This window comes from Abrus precatorius, unplaced genomic scaffold (genome assembly GCF_003935025.1).
Source record: "Abrus precatorius isolate BTA unplaced genomic scaffold, Abrus_2018 Scaffold4, whole genome shotgun sequence".
NCBI classification, from domain to species: domain Eukaryota; kingdom Viridiplantae; phylum Streptophyta; class Magnoliopsida; order Fabales; family Fabaceae; genus Abrus; species Abrus precatorius.
Genome location: NW_020874384.1, coordinates 15,383,823 through 15,402,796, shown reverse-complemented (window position 1 = coordinate 15,402,796; position 18,974 = coordinate 15,383,823). Strand labels below are relative to the sequence as shown.

The 18,974-nt window shown below is 31.8% G+C and overlaps 2 protein-coding genes across 9 annotated transcripts in view; one reads left to right on the top strand and one right to left on the bottom strand.

Annotated features, from left to right (window-relative positions):
* Positions 1 to 334: 334 nt before the first annotated feature.
* Positions 335 to 18,974, bottom strand: part of LOC113865595 — a 32,613-nt gene continuing 13,973 nt past the window's right edge. For both annotated transcript variants that reach the window (XM_027500272.1, XM_027500273.1), the window contains exon 24: positions 335 to 351. The gene's annotated coding sequence lies outside the window, so the exon portion shown is untranslated. The remainder of the gene's footprint in view (positions 352 to 18,974) is intronic.
* LOC113865593 (calcineurin-binding protein 1) lies at positions 4,080 to 18,193 on the top strand. Of its 7 annotated transcripts, none has more exons than XM_027500268.1 (20): positions 4,080 to 4,345; positions 4,489 to 4,563; positions 4,817 to 4,936; positions 5,019 to 5,059; positions 5,726 to 5,937; positions 6,748 to 8,621; positions 10,964 to 11,170; positions 11,288 to 11,575; positions 11,693 to 11,947; positions 12,052 to 12,287; positions 12,446 to 12,656; positions 12,784 to 12,939; positions 13,243 to 13,400; positions 13,492 to 13,684; positions 14,093 to 14,475; positions 14,790 to 14,970; positions 16,126 to 16,355; positions 16,490 to 17,153; positions 17,496 to 17,562; positions 17,666 to 18,176. In XM_027500268.1, exons 1-20 carry the CDS (start codon positions 4,343 to 4,345, stop codon positions 17,857 to 17,859), a joined length of 5,748 nt encoding a protein of 1,915 aa, XP_027356069.1. In that variant the 5' UTR covers positions 4,080 to 4,342; the 3' UTR covers positions 17,860 to 18,176. The 7 variants fall into 7 exon arrangements, 6 of the variants coding, with proteins under 6 accessions (XP_027356069.1, XP_027356067.1, XP_027356066.1 ...); XM_027500266.1 differs by having other exon boundaries at positions 11,288 to 11,947; positions 13,492 to 13,520; positions 13,602 to 13,684; positions 17,666 to 18,175; XR_003505002.1 differs by having other exon boundaries at positions 11,288 to 11,947; positions 16,490 to 17,236; positions 17,666 to 18,164.

Below are 18,974 nucleotides of genomic sequence, written 5' to 3'. Positions count from 1 at the left end.
CTAAAATTAATTAAAAAAAGGAATTAAAACATTGTCCAATGACATGTTGAATAATTCATTTGCACGTATAGTCCCTAAAAAAACTGGACTAAATGTACAACATATGATCAACCCCAATTCCCCGAAACAAAACAACATGCATATCCACCTAAGTCCGAAAATAGCCATGCAATTTCAAACAAATAGAATAACGGTGAAGAACATTTAAAGGAAAGGAAAAACAAATAATCAGGAATGAGTAGTACAAACACTCTTGTATATAATTATCAATTCTAAGGGAAATTTAACATTAGGCACAGTAATAGTTTAGGTCTATTTAAAAGGGTATAACGGTTGGGCAATAGCTTGATCACATTTACTTTAGAATACGGGCAACGAACATGTATGAAGCAGATCAAGAGTGAAAAAAAAATAATGAAGAAGCATGTAAGAAGGTTTATGATTTAAAAAAGTTTGCGAAATAGGTGCAAAAATAGGTTATGTGAGAACGAAAAAATTGTGAAAAAAAATAATAATGAAGAAGCATTTAAGAAGAAGGATTACGGTTCAAAAGAGTTTGTGAAATGGGCGTAAAAATAGATTATGCAAGAAAAAAATTTGTAAATAATTTTTTATTTTATTTTTCTTAAATCACTTGTCACTTAGACCAACTGTCATTAATGTTTAGTTATACTTTAATTTATATGTAGTTTTTTATTTTTAATCTTTTACATTTAATGTTGTTAGTTTATAAAATTATTCAAATGTGTTTCAAAACTTTATACAATATAAATAAAAATATAATCAAAAGAATAAACTATTTATTTGGATAAATTAATAAAAGATGTATAAATAGTTAAATAAAATGAGTAAAATAAAAGAATAAAATGTAATAAAACTCATTTATTTTTAAAATTATTTTTTATATTTTTATGATTTTGTATAAATTAATATCATATTATGTTATGTTTGTATTAATATTAGATTAATTTTTAGGATAAATAATTAAAAGTAAAAAAATTAAAATTAAATAACATTTTAATTCTTAAAAATATCGATATAACATTATTATGAACTAAAATATCATTTAAATAAAAAAATTAAATATAAATAATTACAGTTAAAGATGTTAAAATCATACAATGTTGAAGAATTAATATTCGTGTAACACTTTGGATAAACTTGTATATAAGTCAAAAAAATAATATAAAAAATAAATAACATCAAGATTACTTATATACTCTTGACATGAAAAAACAAATATTTATATACTCGGCATAAGATCACATATATCGAATTATCGTGAACAACCACTCTGATATACGTTGAAAATTCAATCTAATTCGTATATCCAAATAGTGAAGATGACAACATAATTAAAAAAATGAAGACATATTTAAATCTTCATTTCAAACCCGCAAAATTCTCAGCCAGGGGTAATATAGTCACAACAAGATGAAATAATAACTTAGGCATCAGTACAGTATAGCAATAACAAAATTGGTAACTTCCAATGACAACTATAATACTTTTTTTATTAAATATATTTTTATTTTCTTTTATTTGAATCACGTATAATTTTAGTTTTTTCAGTTTTTAAAATCAAGTATTTTTTTAAATTAAATCAAATTGAGACCTAAACTAATAATAATTTATTCAAAATCTTCGTAAATTAATAAATAACAACATAATATTAATATTGTTTATCATAATCAAGTTACTTTACGATCAACTAAATAATTTATTTTATTTATACATTTTATAAATATTATTTTTTATTAATTTAACTATTAAACAAGTCAATATGTTATTTTAATCATACAAATCAAATTTAAGAAAAATTAGACAAATCAAAAACTATAGAACATATTCAACTAGTTCAGTCTATAATGCAATTTTTTTTTTTATGCATGTTATCGGAAAGTTAACCATGATACATTTTCTATTTATTTTCAATAAATATTAACTTTGTTATGAAGATGATTTTAAGTCAGTAATTAAGTATTAGGTGGGCTGATAGTATGGATTTTACTTTGGTATTTTCATTTTTAGCAAGAAAATTAATAAGAATTTTTATTCTAACATAATAAATAAAATTAGAACAAATTTGTCAATTGAAAAATGATTTCAATTTCCTTTGCTTACTATGTGACTTTACACAATCCAGCATCATGAGTATCCTTAGTTACACAATTCAAACACGTGTTTTCAGTAGGTGTTTGGGAGAAAATCAATAAAATATGTAAACATTTTATTTGAAATTCTAAGTCTTCTAATAAAATGTGTCATCTAATAGCTTGGAATAAAATTTGTAAACATGAAACTCAAGGAAGATTTCAGATCAATCTAAGCAGGTTACTAATAGTTTAATACCTCCCTATATTTTTGTTGGTCGTAATGTGACTAGCTGATCCCATTCTCCAATGATAATTTATCTTTGCATACTGTTTTCTCTCTAATAGAAGCTAATAAGAAATGTGATGATTATGTATTATTTAGTTTGGTTTCAAAGTGGAAGAGATCTATCAAAATTAAACCTTTTTTTTAAGTAACTAATGTTAGACTCTTAATAGATGATGAGAGATTTAATAGGAATTTATCTAGTTCCAATATGTGTGATAAATGTTGTAATAGCCTTGAAACTATAATGCATATCTTTAGAGATTATAAATTTGCTATTGAAATATGGAACAATCTTATTATAAAAAAATATTGGGTTTCATTTTTACTTATAATTTATCTAGATGGTTAATATTTAACCTTGGTAATAATAATATAAATGAGATTAATATTTAAAACATTTAATTTGAAATTATTGTTTGACTTTTACAGTTAAATATGAATGATTGAATTTTTAATCGAAAGTCTTTAGATCATAAGAACTTTCTTTATAAATTGAATTGTCAATTTGCCTATATATATTTTCTGATCACATATGATCCTCTTTTTTTTTATACACACAACTTGTAAGCATGGGACCATGATTGGTTGATACCCTTCTCCTTTTTGTACATTTAAGTTTAATGTAGATGAATTATTTTATGACGTCAAAGTCTAGCAACTTGTGGTAGTTTAGTTACGAATTATTAAGAAAATTTTGTTGTTGCTTCATAAAAAAAAAATCAGAAAATTATTCAGCTATCAAATTTAAATTGTGAACCTTATTAATGGTCTTAGACTTATTAACAATCTTCAAATTAAATTAGATTTGAAATTAAAAATTCAACCACTAAATTCTAATATTTTCATGAATCATGTTATTTTCAATTATTATAGAAATTAAAAATTTATCTTAATTTATTATAATTGTTAGTCTCTATTGTATTTTTAGAAAAGTTAAGTGCCGTACATTTTTCAGCCAATTGAGCTTTCAAAAACTAGTTGTCTTTTTTTTGTTTGGAGTGTCTATTCAATTGAAGAATAATAAAAAAAAAACTATTTAACACATTATTATTATTTTTATTTTCTTAGACTATTTATTTAAGAACTTACAAATGTAACGGTTAAATTAAAAAAACTGGTATTTATATAAATTTATTAAATAAAATAACTTAATTTACTTATTTTTATGATATATACAATTTTAAAATTTTAATTATAAAATTTGATACTAAAATATTATTAATTGAAGCTTGCATATAAGTACGTTAAAACATTTCTTTAAATAAAAAATAAATTACACCGACACTTTTTGAACTTTAAGAAAGTTTTATGTAAAATTTTTTAATTCATATAACCTCTTTTTAATTATAAATAACCAAATATTATATTTTTTTATATATATAAACTATTTAAAGTTACGAATATTAAAGTAATGTAAAAAGTATTAGATGAAATTTTATCAAATATCATGATATATTATCTGAAATCATATTATAATTTTATTAATAATATAATATTTTAAATAAAAAATTACTAAAAATGACGCTAGGATTACAATAAAAATTGAGTGTATGTTATTGAGAAATTTTCATAGATGTTGTTAGTGTTTAATATTTGAGTGTTTTTCCTTGTTTGTTTTAATAAAAAATAGTGACGTAAGAACCTTACGCGTAAACCAGAACAGAAACGCAGAACTGGCAGAAAGACATAACCTTCCTTCAATTGTAACATGGGAGACTTAAGGAGATAAAGAAAAGAAACCGAAACAGAAATGCAGAACTGCTAGAGATAGAAGCGTTTAGCACGACGTCGTTTGTGGAATGGTTTGAGGGCGTTGCTTAAAGTGCGCTTGCTCTCCCTCGCTTAAATGTCTCAACCGCAAAATTGGAAGCCAAAATCGAAGCTCGGAACCCTAAATTAGTGACTCTATAGGGAAGCGATATAAACCGCTTGAACACTTCACGTTCTGACGATCGAAAATATGGTACGACAGTAAACTCGAGGTTCTACTCATCTTCGTATTGTCATTCATTACTGTCACAGTTTCGTTGTTCTCGCGAGTAGCTACTTGAATTTGCAGTGTTGAATTTTTCATTCTGATAAAAGGCTTTGGTTTTGCTTTGCCAGTTCTCAATTGCAGCAATCAATGATACGGACTCTAAAAGTCAGTGGGAGCCATTGGCTCCCACGAAAGAAGCTCAGGCACGTTACTTTCTTTTTATTTGATGATAAATTACAATGTTAAAGCAGTTCTTAGAGCTCTTCTTAGGCCTTAGGGTACGAAGATTAGGATTAGTGATCTCTTAATTCCTCTGTTACTCTTATATGTGCTGTTGACTCTTTTTCTTTATTATTTTTTATTGGGCGTTAATTGCCCGATTTTCTTTAGATGATTTAAATTCAAGCGCTACATTAGTATTATTCATTGGGTATCATATTTTTTCTATTATTTCAGGAATTTCATCTTTCTCAAACTTATCATGAAGGACTCCTCAAGTTACAAGCAAAAGAATATGAAAAGGCTCGCGAGCTTTTAGAATCTGTCCTTAAAGATCCTCTTATTGCTAATGCTCAGGTTTTGATTTCTTTCTAACACGTATTTTGTTCAAATTCTTGTGTCATTTTGAATTGGTAGTATGATTTATTTCTGTTGTCAGGTGGATAGAAGTGCAAGTGATGGTCATCTATTGCAACTCAGGTTTTGATCTGCACTATACTATATATTCTATAATATGTCCACTGTTCTGTCATTGTTATATTCTCTTTTAGCTCCTCTTTAAGTTGAGCAATCATAGTATCTATGGGCACGACCAATTAAAAGCTCAGAATGCATTAACATAACAATGCAGTCTGCGTAATAGGGTGTGCTAGAGTTATTTTAATATTTTCTTGAGATTTTAATTGGTACAGTGCTCATGCATGAATTAATCCTTTTCATTCTGTATTCTTTTAAGGTAACATTTGGCTCAAATATATTGCAATAAACTCCTTAACTTTTTTGAATTTTTACAAAGCTGGAGAATGTTAGTTTTAAAACTACATATCTTAGTTAAAAAAATCATACTATATTGTGTGGTATCATTTAGGTAAAAACCTATATACACTTTTCTTGTTGCAGTTTTTCATTCTTCTGTCTGTGTAAGTTGTCCATTTTCTTGCAATGCTTCTCATTCCAATGTCAGTATCAGCTTGGCATTATTGAGTGCTTTATGGCAATGATAAATTAGGTTTCTGTAACCAGTGACTGTTTTATCAGTTGACCGGTTGAATATCTAAGTTCCTCTAATGTGTTGCTAATTTGATATACACTTAAATATATATATATATATATATATACGAGTGCTACTTACACAGGTTTCTACAGATTTTTGGCATTGAAAAACCTTGCCGCTGTTTTTCTTCAGCAAGGTTCTACACATTATGAGAATGCTTTACACTGTTATCTTCAAGCGGTGGAGATTGATTCAAAAGATTCTGTTGTCTGGAACCAACTGGGAACATTGTCATGCTCAATGGGCTCACTGAGTATTTCACGTTGGGCATTTGAGCAAGGCCTCTTATGTAGCCCTAATAACTGTAAGTATCTAATATTCTTAATAAGCCATTTTCTAATGGCTACTTAATGGAGAGCTCGTTAATGTTTCTTGTCTGTGAAATTCAATTTTTGTTTACCTCTTTGGGTTATCTTTACCCTTCATGCATTCCTGTTGCGTGTCTTTTGATTTTTAACTGTCTATCAATATCTTTATGTGTGTGTGAAAATGTTTGAATAAAGAAAGCAATGACTTCTGCACTTTACAGATGCAATTTGGACTTTAGAATTGCTTTTGACATGTTTTTATCTGAAGTTAAATTGACATCTTGAGCAGTGTGAATCGCCATTCTGCCCAAAGTAACATTTTGTTGATTCTGGCTGAACAGACATTCAGCAAGAATTCTTTCTGATTCTGGTATCTTCGGCTTGGCATTTTGCAAATATGTCCTCATTCATAGCAGTTGAATATTAATATAAATTATTTTTTAAGCTATTTTTTGCAGAAGTAATTTTTATCTAATATTATCTAATCATAAGTAGAAAAATGCATCCCACATGAGGCTGCCACAAATATGAGGTGCCAGGAAGATTTGACACGTTAGTTAACCTTTTACCCATCTGATGTGAGCATTGTAACTAAAGGTTGAAATCTTATTGTTGTGACTTGTTACCAAGCTCACCCTTATCCATACAGAACTAGTTCTTTCAAAATCACTTTAAATAATCATTTTCAACAATAATGCTCATCCTTTAAAATTATTTTACTTTTCTTTTCAATATTAATTCTATGTCAATTAGCAAACATGCTCATGCTGTATGCATACATATGAACTCCCCCAATCTGTCTGCAGGGAATTGCATGGAGAAGCTTTTGGAAGTTCTTATTGCAATTGGTGATGAGGTTGCTTGCCTTTCTGTTGCTGAGTTGATTTTGAGGCATTGGCCATCACATTCTCGTGCTTTGCATGTTAGAAATACCATTGAAGAATCAGAACCGTTGCCATTTGCTCCTAGAGGCATAGACAAATTAGAACCTAAACATATGCGGCTCAAATTTCCTGACAAGAGAAAAGCTACTAATGAGAAAGTAGACGAGGATGTTGCATTCAAAAAGCTGAAACAGAATAAAGAACTGCATCTGACAGAAGCTTCCTGGGTGGCTCTTACTGATGCTCTTCTGGAAATCTTATCGCCACAAAGTTCTGAGATAAATCCTGAAAAAGCTTGCTGTTCTCCTGATATTATGCTAAACATAAACTTACCTTCTAGCTCTGAAGCTGTTATGAATACTATGGAAATGAAAGGGTCCAGTGGTGAAAGTAGTGCTTTTAGTGATGGTAGCATAGAACGGTCAAGTAATTTTAAAGAGAAAGAAGCAAATATCCAAGAAGAACAACCACATGAAAGACGGAGTTCTCGACTTGAAAGGCTCCGAAGTCGTAAACCAGGGAAAGAAGAATCTGATTCTTCCTGTGGCAAGGACCGTGCCAAGGTTGTTATTCAATATCTAGAGCCATTTATTGCTGGTGGATTGGGGGGTCGAGGTACTATTCATCGTGATACCACAACACTATCCTGTTTAGGAAATTCTGAATATAATAATGTTTCTGCATTTTTAAAAGAAACATCAAACAATTATGGTGCTTACCATATGGCGCACTTGCTTTTGGAAGAGGTTGCTAGACAGGGCCTCACATATCAGGATGCTTTAGTCAAATTTCTAGAGTTAGAAAAGCTGACAAGGCACTGGGGAAAGGAGAGAACTGCTGAATGTAATATTTTTCTTGCTGAGCTGTATTATGACTTTGGATCATGCTCCCCCAATGGTTCTAAACAATTAGAATTTATTTCAGAAACATCTTATCATCTTTGTAAGATCATAGAATCTGTAGCTCTAGATTATCCTTTTCACTTGACCCATGCCTTGAATAAAGGTTGTTTTCTGATTGATAGTATCCAAGAGACCAGTGGAACAACAATAGATACCGCTACTGAGAGCAATTATTCAAATTTAGATAGCTCATTCCTGAGGAAAAACAGGTCCTTCTGGGCTCGATTCTTCTGGTTAAGTGGGAGATTGTCTATTTTTGATGGCAACAGGGCAAAAGCTTGTGAAGAATTTTGTATTGCGTTGTCACTTTTGGCGAAGAGTGAAAACATGGAAGATTCTCTATGTTCAGTGCCCCGACAACATTGCAAGGCTGTAAAAGAGCTAAACATTGATAGAGTTCTTTATGAAATTAATATATTGAAGGTCAATTTCTTGATGGAAAAGTCTATCATTAAGATGATGGAAGAAGGAAATTTTTTGGAATGTGTATCCTTGCTTTCTCCCCTTCTGTTCTCCACACAGGATGTCTACCCTGATTCATTCTCTTCATCCATGGCAGAGAAAAAAGATGAAAAGAGAAGTTCCATTGAACTCAGGGCTCTAGATGTTCTAATAGAAGCATGTCAAAAGGCAAGGCCAATGGATGTAGAGATGTATTTCAATTGCCATTATAGAAAGCTGAAAATACTTATGGCAATGATGGGTTTGAATAAATGTATTACGTCATTCAAATATTCTGATCAAACACTTGGTTTAAGTGCATCTCCTAATTTTGATACTGATTCAAAGGAAAGTTCTAGCAAACACTGTAGTCACTTGGTTGCAGAGGAAGTGAAGGCACTCTCTGACTGTATCTCACAAGTGAAAAAAGTTATTGATCATCGTGGAGATTCTGTAAGTAATACCATTCCCAGTAGTTTTGGATTCTAAGCTGTCATAGCCATGGGCATATTCATTTTAAAAGAAACCACATTCCTGTTCATCTTTGAAGTTTGTAAACTACATATGCCCTTATTTCTCCTTCTTGAACATAATTCAAATAAATCAGTAATTATAATTTACCTACTAGTTATCAATTATTTTGCTGTTAATAATTTGCCCTAATAATGAACATACAAATATAGTAATTACCCCTTTGGTATGTGTCATCAGCTTGGTAAAAAAGAAATTGTCCATTGGAATTATAGAACAGTTTCATCCTCCTAACATTACGTTTGCTTGCTTATGGATATTTTAAGCTGACAGATTTCTAATAGAATTCAAGGAAATTGACGGGCTCTATGTTTTTTATATGTGGTGTTTTGGGATTTTGTCCTAATTTTTTCCCCATGTTTTAGAGGATGTTGTTTTCTCAAATTATTATTTTTCTGCCAAATTATGATACAAAGATACCATACAGGTATTGTATATGATTTGTATCTGATACAGTGAGATGTCTTTTTTAAAAAAAATATGATACGATATGTATATAAATATATATAAAAAATTCGCAAAATATAATAAATAAATATTGTAATTAGGAAAAATAAACTAACATATTTCTTAAACATTAGAATCTTGCTGAAGTGAGCTCCCAGCTACAACATGGCTATTGACTAAAAGAATGAAGTGTGGGACATTAAGCTACTTGATGTTGGCTGTTGGGTGAGAGCTACCAAAGTGTTTTGGTATCCTTTGTTCTGGTCGTGTGTACAGTGTGTTGTGATCTCCTCTGTTTTAGAGAGTCCTCACTCCCAACTATTATTGTTTTTCCATTTATTTGTTACAAATAATAAGTGAGAGTTTCAAAATAAAGATGAACAGTCATTTGATTGTGCATCCTTTAAGTATATCGGAACTTCAAGGATCAAGTATTGAAGAGTGCTGAAGACGTATTGAGATTTTTTTCTTATTTTAAAAATAGTTTCAATACCGCTTGGATATGTATCAATAGAGTATCAAAGCATATTGGTATAGGATATGTATTTGATACTGATATGAGATGAAAAATGGAGTATTGGTGTTTCATAACTATCAAACAAGAAAAAAGAAAGGAACGAAAAGTTCCATGTTTGGAGCTTCGTTTCCTGTTACCTCCCTACTGTTTTCATTGATTATGTTAAAAGAAGTAGTTGTCCAATATTTTTGATCTGGCTAGGTTTCTGGAACCTTTTGCCATAAATAAATGGAAAGGGATTTTAAACTTTGCTTAGCCCACAGGATTATCAATTATCCAAATTATCAACTTGCTTTTTTCACTCTGTATTTGGGGTTGATAGTGATTGGTTGTATAGTGGTATTTTTTGACTGATTTGCTTATCCTGCAAGGTTTAGAGTTGGCTTAATTTTTATTTTGTACCTGCTTTAGTTGAAATGGAAACCCATTTGTTTTACTTTGATCTTTTAAAGTCAAACTCATGAGCTTGGATTGTACTGCACCTGCAGTAGTCAGAATAGGAGTACTACTTGTGGAATTTTGCTGATTTGTAGGCCTCACATGGCTCTTTTCCTGATATATATCATATATGTGATGTGTGGCTTTAGTTTGGAGACAGTGGCCCAATTGTTCATTCACTGTTGTGTGGCTACATTCCTTGGGAATAAATTGTTTGATGCGCTGGGTCAATCTTGAATGTCCATTTTTCACTTTGCAACAATTCTCTATGATTCATTTTAGATCTTTTGAAATACCACGTGATATGCTTTGGATTAGGTTCCAGTTATGGCTTCTCTCTAGTGTGCTCATGGTTGTTTGAAATTACATTTCTGATGTTTAGAGAGGTTAGGCTGTCCTGCTGCATTCTTGATTTTCTCTGTTTCTGTTATCTTTTCTTTTTATGTTATGAAGGATATCTTGTTGTCCTGCTTGTTGTACTTTTCTCTCCATTAATTCCTTTTTTATCAATAAAAAATATAATAGACGTAGCCTCACTTTAGGTAAATTTCTAGATAAACATTTATAGGAGAAAAAAAATAAAGAAATAAAATAAATAATACTTATCTTAAATTTATGCACCTTAAGTTTTAGAGAAATTAAATGAGAGTTTCTAGATAAGTAGGAGTATAAGTTGATTTTTAACTTATAGGGGAAGTTTAATTCATTTTACTTTATCCAAAATTCCAAACCAGGTCATAATCTGTGAGATTGTTGACATGGGTTTATGTAATTTGTTTTACTTACAAAACCTTTTGTTTCCTCTCTATGTTACTATAGAATGTCATTTGTGGTGAAAGCATTTGTGTTCTCATGCTTGCAGGATGGCCTTGCTGTTCCATCGAGTAGCATTTGTCAAATGCACTCTCTGTTGTTGTTAATCATGAGCTATGTTGCCAGCATAGTTGTCTGCAACAAAGCCTCAGCACAAGAAATTTCTGATCAAGCTGAAAGCATCTGTTTCATTGATGCATCAATTGTTTTCTGCAAACTCCAGCATCTTGATCCAACCACACCTATCAAAACTCAAGTGAGCTATCTCCTTCTAGGAAGAATTTTACCTTTTAAGTGATTTGGTTGTTTAAGTGATTTTTCTAATTTTTTTAATTGAAAACCTCTACATTTCTTTCCTGCATTCTTAACTCAGGTTGATTTAATTGTCGCAATGCATGACTTGCTTGCTGAGTATGGGCTTTGTTGTGTGGGTGAAGGCGGAAAAGGTGAAGAAAGAACATTTCTTAGGTTTGCAATAAAGCATCTCTTGGCCTTGGATATGAAGCTTAAATCCAGCTTTAACCATAAGGAATCAATGCGATGTGAAGAAGTGTCCAAAAACAGTCTTGTCAATGTTTCTGTTGAAGAATCAAAATCTGATATGTTAGATATCCGGATGGATTGGACCAAAATTGATGAAATTAGTTCTGTGAAAAAGGATGTTTCTGAAGGAGTAATATCCAAAGGGGTTTCATCTTGCCATGTCCATGATAAAGACAGTAGGGAAGTAGAGTGTGAAAATCATGGAGGTGCCATGATTGACAGTAAGTTAATTAAGGGTGAAAGTTCAAGCAGTCAACTGATTGAATGTGGAAATGAACTTTCTGAAGAAGAAAGGGAGGAACTTGAGTCTAAAATTGACAATGCTTTAGATCAGTGCTTTTTCTGTTTATATGGTTTAAATCTAAGATCTGATTCATCTTATGAAGATGATCTAGTGATGCACAAAAATACAAGCCGAGGAGACTATCAAAGCAAGGAACAATGTGCTGATGTTTTCAAGTATGTTCTTCCCTATGCAAAGGCATCTTCTGTGAGTACTCTCTCTCCCTAATTTGTATAATTCGGTTTGTCACAGAAAATTGTACAGAATTTCTGTTTGTGATTATGTTTTGCTAAAAGTTTTGTATGTATCAGAGGACTGGACTGGTCAAACTTCGGAGAGTTTTAAGAGCTATTAGGAAGCACTTTCTGCAGCCACCTGAAGATCTCTTGGCTGGAAACCCTATTGATAAGTTCCTAGATGATCCTAATCTATGTGAAGATAAACTCTCAGAGGAGGCTGGGTCTGATGGATTTCTTGAAACTATTACTAAGATCATGTTTCCTGATGTGGGTGGCCTTGCACAGTATAATGCAACATTATTGAAGAGGTATACATTGGACAGTACTGTAGTCTGTAGGTGCTTCATTTTAAATTTATTCTATTCTTAACTGGTCTCTACTGATTTATATTTAGTGGCTACAATATACCACAATATTCCATGTTTTTAGTTTCTTAAAGTTCTCTCAAAGTATAATTGACTTTCAGGTCTGAGCCATATTTGGAGGTTTACTGTAACTTGTATTATTTCTTGGCTCTGTCTGAGGAAATGAGTGCAACTGATAAATGGCCTGGATTTGTGCTGACTAAGGAAGGGGAAGAATTTGTTGAACAAAATGCAAAGCTCTTCAAATATGATCTCATGTACAATCCTCTGCGCTTTGAAAGCTGGCAGCGACTTGGGAATATTTATGATGAGGTAAGTTAAAAGTGTTATTTGCCTTATTAAATTCTTAATGCTGTGAAATTTACATATAAACAATGATGTCTTAATTTCTAAATATTTTGTCAAGTTTTAGAAATCTTTCTTTGTTGCACTGAGCTAGGAAGTAGATTTGTTGCTAAATGATGGTAGCAAGCACATTAATGTAGTAGGATGGAGGAAGACTACTACTTTATCTGAGAGAGTGGAAACAAGCCGAAGGAGGAGTAGACGGTGCCTACTAATGAGTTTAGCTTTGGCAAAGACATCTACTCAGCAGGTTTTACCTCTATTAATATATTTACTTCTTTTGAAATGTTTTGTGCATTGTGAATTATTAATACAGTGCCATTCATTGTTTATTCTAGTTACTTGGATATGTTAAATGTCTGATAATATTTAAGGCTAATAAAATGTGCAATAAAAATCTAACTTTGTGCTGCAATGTTCAAGATTTATGTTATTATGGAACCATTAACTTTACTTGAATTCATACACTAGGATTCTTGATGCTGGTCATCATTGCGTTGGTAGAAATATTGGTTATATATTTAACTCTTTTTTGTATTTGTTGTATTTCCAGTGTGAGATACATGAGTTATTGGCATTGGTATACTACGACAGCCTGCAAAATGTCGTCCCATTTTATGATCAAAGATCTGTTTTGCCCTTAAAGGATGCGGCCTGGATGATGTTTTGTGAGAACTCAATGAAACATTTTAAGAAAGCCTTCACGCTTAAGTATATCTTTTTTCTTCTGTAGTCTTTTTTTTTTCCTGCTCTTCTCTAGTTTTAATATGATGTTTATAAACTGTTTTGATTCTTTGTACAGGCAGGATTGGTTACATGCATTTTACTTGGGTAAACTCAGTGAAAAACTTGGGTATTCACATGAAATAGCATTATCATATTACAACAAAGCCATTGCTTTGAACATATCAGCTGTTGATCCTGTCTATAGGATGCATGCCTCACGGTTGAAGTTATTATTTAAGTGTGGAAAACAGAATTTGGAGATTTTGAAGGTATTTTCCTCTTTTCTGAACACTGAACTATATTTTGGTATTATTTTAAGAAAAATATTACCATAAGCCTTTAGGGATAATTTTAAGCAACCAAAATTGGTAAATTTTTATTGGAAAAAAAAGAAGCATTTATCACATGAAATAAATGTTTTCTTTCCCAAGAAAAACCTTATGCTTTAAATTACTTAAAATCAGTCCTAAGGATTGAGGTTAACAATCTGTTATTTGTTTTATTTGTCTTTGCTGTTGCCCAATTATTCTGATTGCATTAACTGTCATATATCCTTTTTTTTTTTTCCCTGTCCTTTATAGTTGCAGTTAATTCTAAGGTTAACCTTCAATACTTTAATGGACAAGATAGTTTGGGCACTCGATCTATATTCTTAACTATTGTTTGGTCCACAACAGGTTCTTTCAGCAAACTCCTTTAATCAATCTCTAAAAGAAGCTGTCACAAGTATCCTTGGTGATTTGGGTTGCTTATCATTTAACACAAAGGAGATATGTACTCATGCCAATTTTGTGGAAACAAAGCATGAAGAGCTACTCAAATTGGATAAAGTATGGTCCATGATTTACAATGACTGCCTTTCTGCTCTTGAAACTTGTGTAGAGGGCGATCTCAAACATTTTCATAAGGCCAGATACATGCTGGCTCAAGGGCTGTATAAAAGAGGCGAGAACGGTGATATAGAGAGGGCAAAAGATCATTTATCTTTCTGCTTCAAATCTTCACGCTCATCATTTACAATAAATATGTGGGAAATTGATAGCATGGTCAAAAAAGGAAGGTACAATTTTGTTCTTATCCTTTCATTTTTTAATTTTGGTTATCTTGATTGAACTTGAATGAAATGAAATTGTCACTAACAATTGATGGGTCATATTATGACAATTTCCAAGAATGCATAATACTACGGTAGTATTAATTAGTGTCATAACAAGAACATTGAAGATTTGAAAGATATGTTCTCTTGGAACCTCTTGGGGGTTTCACTCCTTAATAAAGTAATATTTGATGGATTGTTATCTATGCTATGTGGGAGGAATGTAACAACAGTATGTACATACTAAGAATAACCTGTTTTGCATTTAATGATATCAGGCGCAAGGCACCAGGTTCTGCTTGTAACAAAAAAGCCCTTGAGGTTAACTTACCAGAAAGTTCTCGAAAATTTATTACTTGCATTCGAAAGTATGTGCTATTTTATCTCAAACTATTGGAGGAGACTGGAGATAGATGTATTCTTGAACGTGCGTATGTTTCTCTTCGAGGAGATAAACGGGTAAATCCCAAAAAATCTGATTTACATGTCAGCAAATGATTACTGCTACATGCTTCATTTGTTCTCATGGAGGCACTTGTTCTTTATAACTGTTCTTTGCTCTTGATTAATTTGAATCATTGATGATTTTAACTTGTTGCCTTTTAGATAGTAAGACTAAGATTGGGTAGTTAATTGTGGGGATGAAAATTTATCTTTGGAGATATGAATTTAAGGTTTATGCAGGCATAAGGGAAGGAATTCCCTTCATGACTAGAGCAGAGTCTGTCTTGATTTGTATGATTAGGCCTAGTTTGGATTAAATTTATCAATAACCACTCTCAAAAAAGAAAATAAAGATAAAATAAAGGAAACTTCTTTGATAATTTAAAGTCACGTGCATTTTGCTTTTTTTATAACCTCTTTTATTAACTTTTTTAAAAGCTGAGATGTATGACTTTATTTTAAATTTTATTTATTTTACTTCCATATTTCTTTTCCTATAAGTATTTTAGGATCCCAATTGCAAGTATGAAACTTGGATTCCACATTGGAAGTATATAATTCTAATGTGAGGTTTATAAGGCCTTGGGTTCTCTAACTAAAGTGGCTAGCTTATGTGGTGTGATTCTTCCAAGGTTCTCATCAGAGTACTTATTGAGAAATTTATTCAAATTGAGCCTTACCATCAGATTTATCAGGGATAAAAGAACCAATACTAATCCAAGACTTGTCCTCCCTTCTCTTCGCAATTTTTTTTTTTTTTTAATATCTGCTTTTATATGAAAATAATTTTTAGACTGATTAACTAGTTAATCCAAACCTAAGTGAATTGACTTCACATCTGTAGAAAAATTTGGAAGTTCCTGTTGCCAATTAATTTAACTATGCATTCATCAAAAACATTAATTGAATGGCTCTCATTATTTGCTCCTTCCTCTCCTAAACACCTCTAATGTGTTTCTTTAGCGGCCTTTGAATCTTTACTATTTGTCTTTAATACATAATATTTAGCATTCCTATATTGTTTAGAATTTAGTAATATTATATGTTAGTCCCCTGTCAACTATAACCTGCATCATCGCTTCTGTGACTGTCATTTTTGCATACCCTTTCCTCTTATCTGATAGTATTGTAAACTTTATTTGTTGTCTTTCCCTTTCATGACAAATGCAGTTTTCATTATGCATTGAAGATCTTGTACCTGTGGCTATTGGAAGGTATCTAAAAGCCCTGATTTCAACTATGTGCCATTGTCAGACTACTGCCTCTGGTTCAGTGAGCTGTTCTGACAATATGCTGGAGAAAATGTTTGCATTGTTCATGGAGCAAGGGAGCTTATGGCCAGAAATATGCAGCTTGCATGAAATTGAGGGCCCCAATATGTCAGAGAATATCATATATGGGTAATAAGATTTAAACAAATAGCGACATTTTTTTTCAATTTCTGTATTCTCTGAACTTCTTTAGATATAATATAATGTGTTTTCCATTTGTTTTTCAATGGTAAAAACTAACTCGAATCCTCTAATCTTTGCAGATATCTTCATGAATACATTGTATTATTGGAGAAAATTGGAAAATTGGAAACTCTTGAAGCAATAAATGAGAAGATTCGGAAACGTTTCAAGAATCCTAAGTTCTCGAATAGTAATTGTGGAAAAGTTTGCAGGCATGCTTCTGTTGCTTGGTGCCGATCTCTTATATATAATTTGGCACAAATAACTCCGTTATCATGTGGATTCTCAAATGGGATTCAGGTCCTTAATTTAACCGATGGTGGTATGGATAATAGCCAGTTGCTCTGTATTGATTTGCAGCCAAATGAATTATGGAGTACAGCTTTCGAAGATTCAACTCATTTGGAAAAAATTGAAACAAAATGGAGCGGCATTTTAGCAAGAATAAAGAATATAATAATCAAGAAAGCATCTGATGAAAATTTGGAAACTGCAAACACTTTGCTCAGAGCTTGCTATAACTTTTACCGAGAGAGTTCTTCTGTTGTGCTTACCTCTGGTCTCAACTTTTATTTGATTCCATCTCAATTAGTAACAGAGACACTGCTTAACCCACCCTCAACTGGGATTGAGCCACTTGATCTGAGCATACCAAGGAAGCTTCTATTGTGGGCCTATGTGCTATTGCATGGACGTTGTGCGAATATCTCTGTTGTTGTAAAGCACTGTGAAGAAATTTCAAAGGTATGCTAAACGCTAACTGAAGTTCTTTGCTGTACCAGAACATCTAATGGCGAAAACAAACCCAGATAGCATCTTTGAGAAAGGTGCTTCACACTCAAATCTTTTTTAATTGACCTTAGCTTTTCTCCTTTGAGCTTTATAAGTTCGGAGTGTATCTCCACATGACAAGTGAGTTGCAAGCTATCAGATAGGAGTACATCTCCACATGACAATTCAAGCATAAGGGATTAATTGCATTACAAAATCTGTAAAATTTTTGTGGCAAAGTTAAATTGAGGATTAATAAAGTTTCTTCCTTTTATCAGCTGACCATCAATTATAACCTATGGTTCTGTTATGCAGTCAAAGGTGAAAAGAGGAAGTGGAATGTCACCTGCGTTTTCAAACACGCCTGCCCCTAGTCTTCCAGGTTATCTACCTCCTCAATAATTACTAGGTCTTATTAGCCTGGAAAGAAAATTCTATACAAAAATTGAAGGGTAATGATGTTTAACAATACTTGCTGGTTGTAGGTAGTGGTAAAAACGGACCAACTTCTGCCGGAGGCATTGACGTTGATTCTAGCAGCAATACCACTAATCTTTTAAATTCCTCCGATGAGATTCAGAAGAATCTCTTTGCTTCTCCCCACTTGCACCAATGTACCACTAACGATGCAGAAAGAAGCAATTTGATAACACATGAAGTAGATATAGAGGGAGATTGACTTCGTCCACATGGGACGAATTTTATTATTGCAGGGGCAGCTGCCGGCTTCTTCACAGTGAAAGCTTATAGATGTAATGACATCATATATACGGCTTGTAAATCCTATTTTAGTGATAAAATGTAAATAGGGTAGGGTTCTATTTGAGACCTACGAGGGGAGGGGACAATTTGTATTTCATAGCAGGATGGCTGTACATAGTTGTACTTTGAACTTGTGAGGGGATGAAGTTGTGTCATTTTAGTTGAGAGGTGATGAATTTGAACACGATTTTAACTATTTCAGCAAGAATTATTTCTGATTTTCCTTTTATGAGGTAATTTGGAAATTTTGTATCAACACAATAATAGCTTTGTCATAACTTGCCAAAGGACATTTTCGTGAAGGTTATTTTTAGAAAACAATGAAACTGCTGAATATAATTTAAAATATAAAGTTTCAATAAATATACCCAATAAAAATGAATTTTTTAAAACGAGGTAAGTATTAAAATTAAATTGTTTAAATTGCCATTATTGTATTCACCTTTATAAGAAATAACTGGAGATAGCGAAGGGATACTTTCATTTGAATGTTTAGACAATTCCTTAGAAAGTTCTATTAAGCAACCCTATTATAGGCGGTGTGGAATTTGAATTGAACCCAAAAAGAAAAAGAAAAGTGGTAAAACTACACTATAGTAAATAAATCGTCAAAACTTTATCATGATTGTACAAATAAAATTATATGTTATTTGTAGATTCATTAAAGCATATTAAACAAAAAACCGTGTTAATTACAAAGTAGCTCGCCGGCTCAGCTTTCTACAAGCGCTTCAATAATTCATTCGTAAACAAGTAAAGTCGTGTCCAAAGCAGCGAATACTGACTCAATTATTTATTTGCATTTGTGGGTATCAGATGTTAAAAAAGAAGAAATCCTTGCCAAAACAGTAGTAAAAATAAAATACCGTAAAATGGAAAAACGAAGGTGTGTATTGCCATTTCATCAAAAGAAAAACGAAGCGACATGATTTAACTAAACAGTGTATACGAGTCCTGAATGCATAATGTTCTTTTAATAGGCGTGTATTGCCATTTCAACGTCTTTTAGCACGGTCAGTTTTTTATAATTCT

Coding starts and splice junctions, on each gene's coding strand:
- LOC113865593 (XM_027500265.1), top strand. Junction 11,171..11,287: donor CCACACCTATCAAAACTCAA/GTGAGCTATCTC, acceptor TTCTTAACTCAG/GTTGATTTAATTGTCGCAAT. Junction 12,657..12,783: donor TTGGGAATATTTATGATGAG/GTAAGTTAAAAG, acceptor GCACTGAGCTAG/GAAGTAGATTTGTTGCTAAA.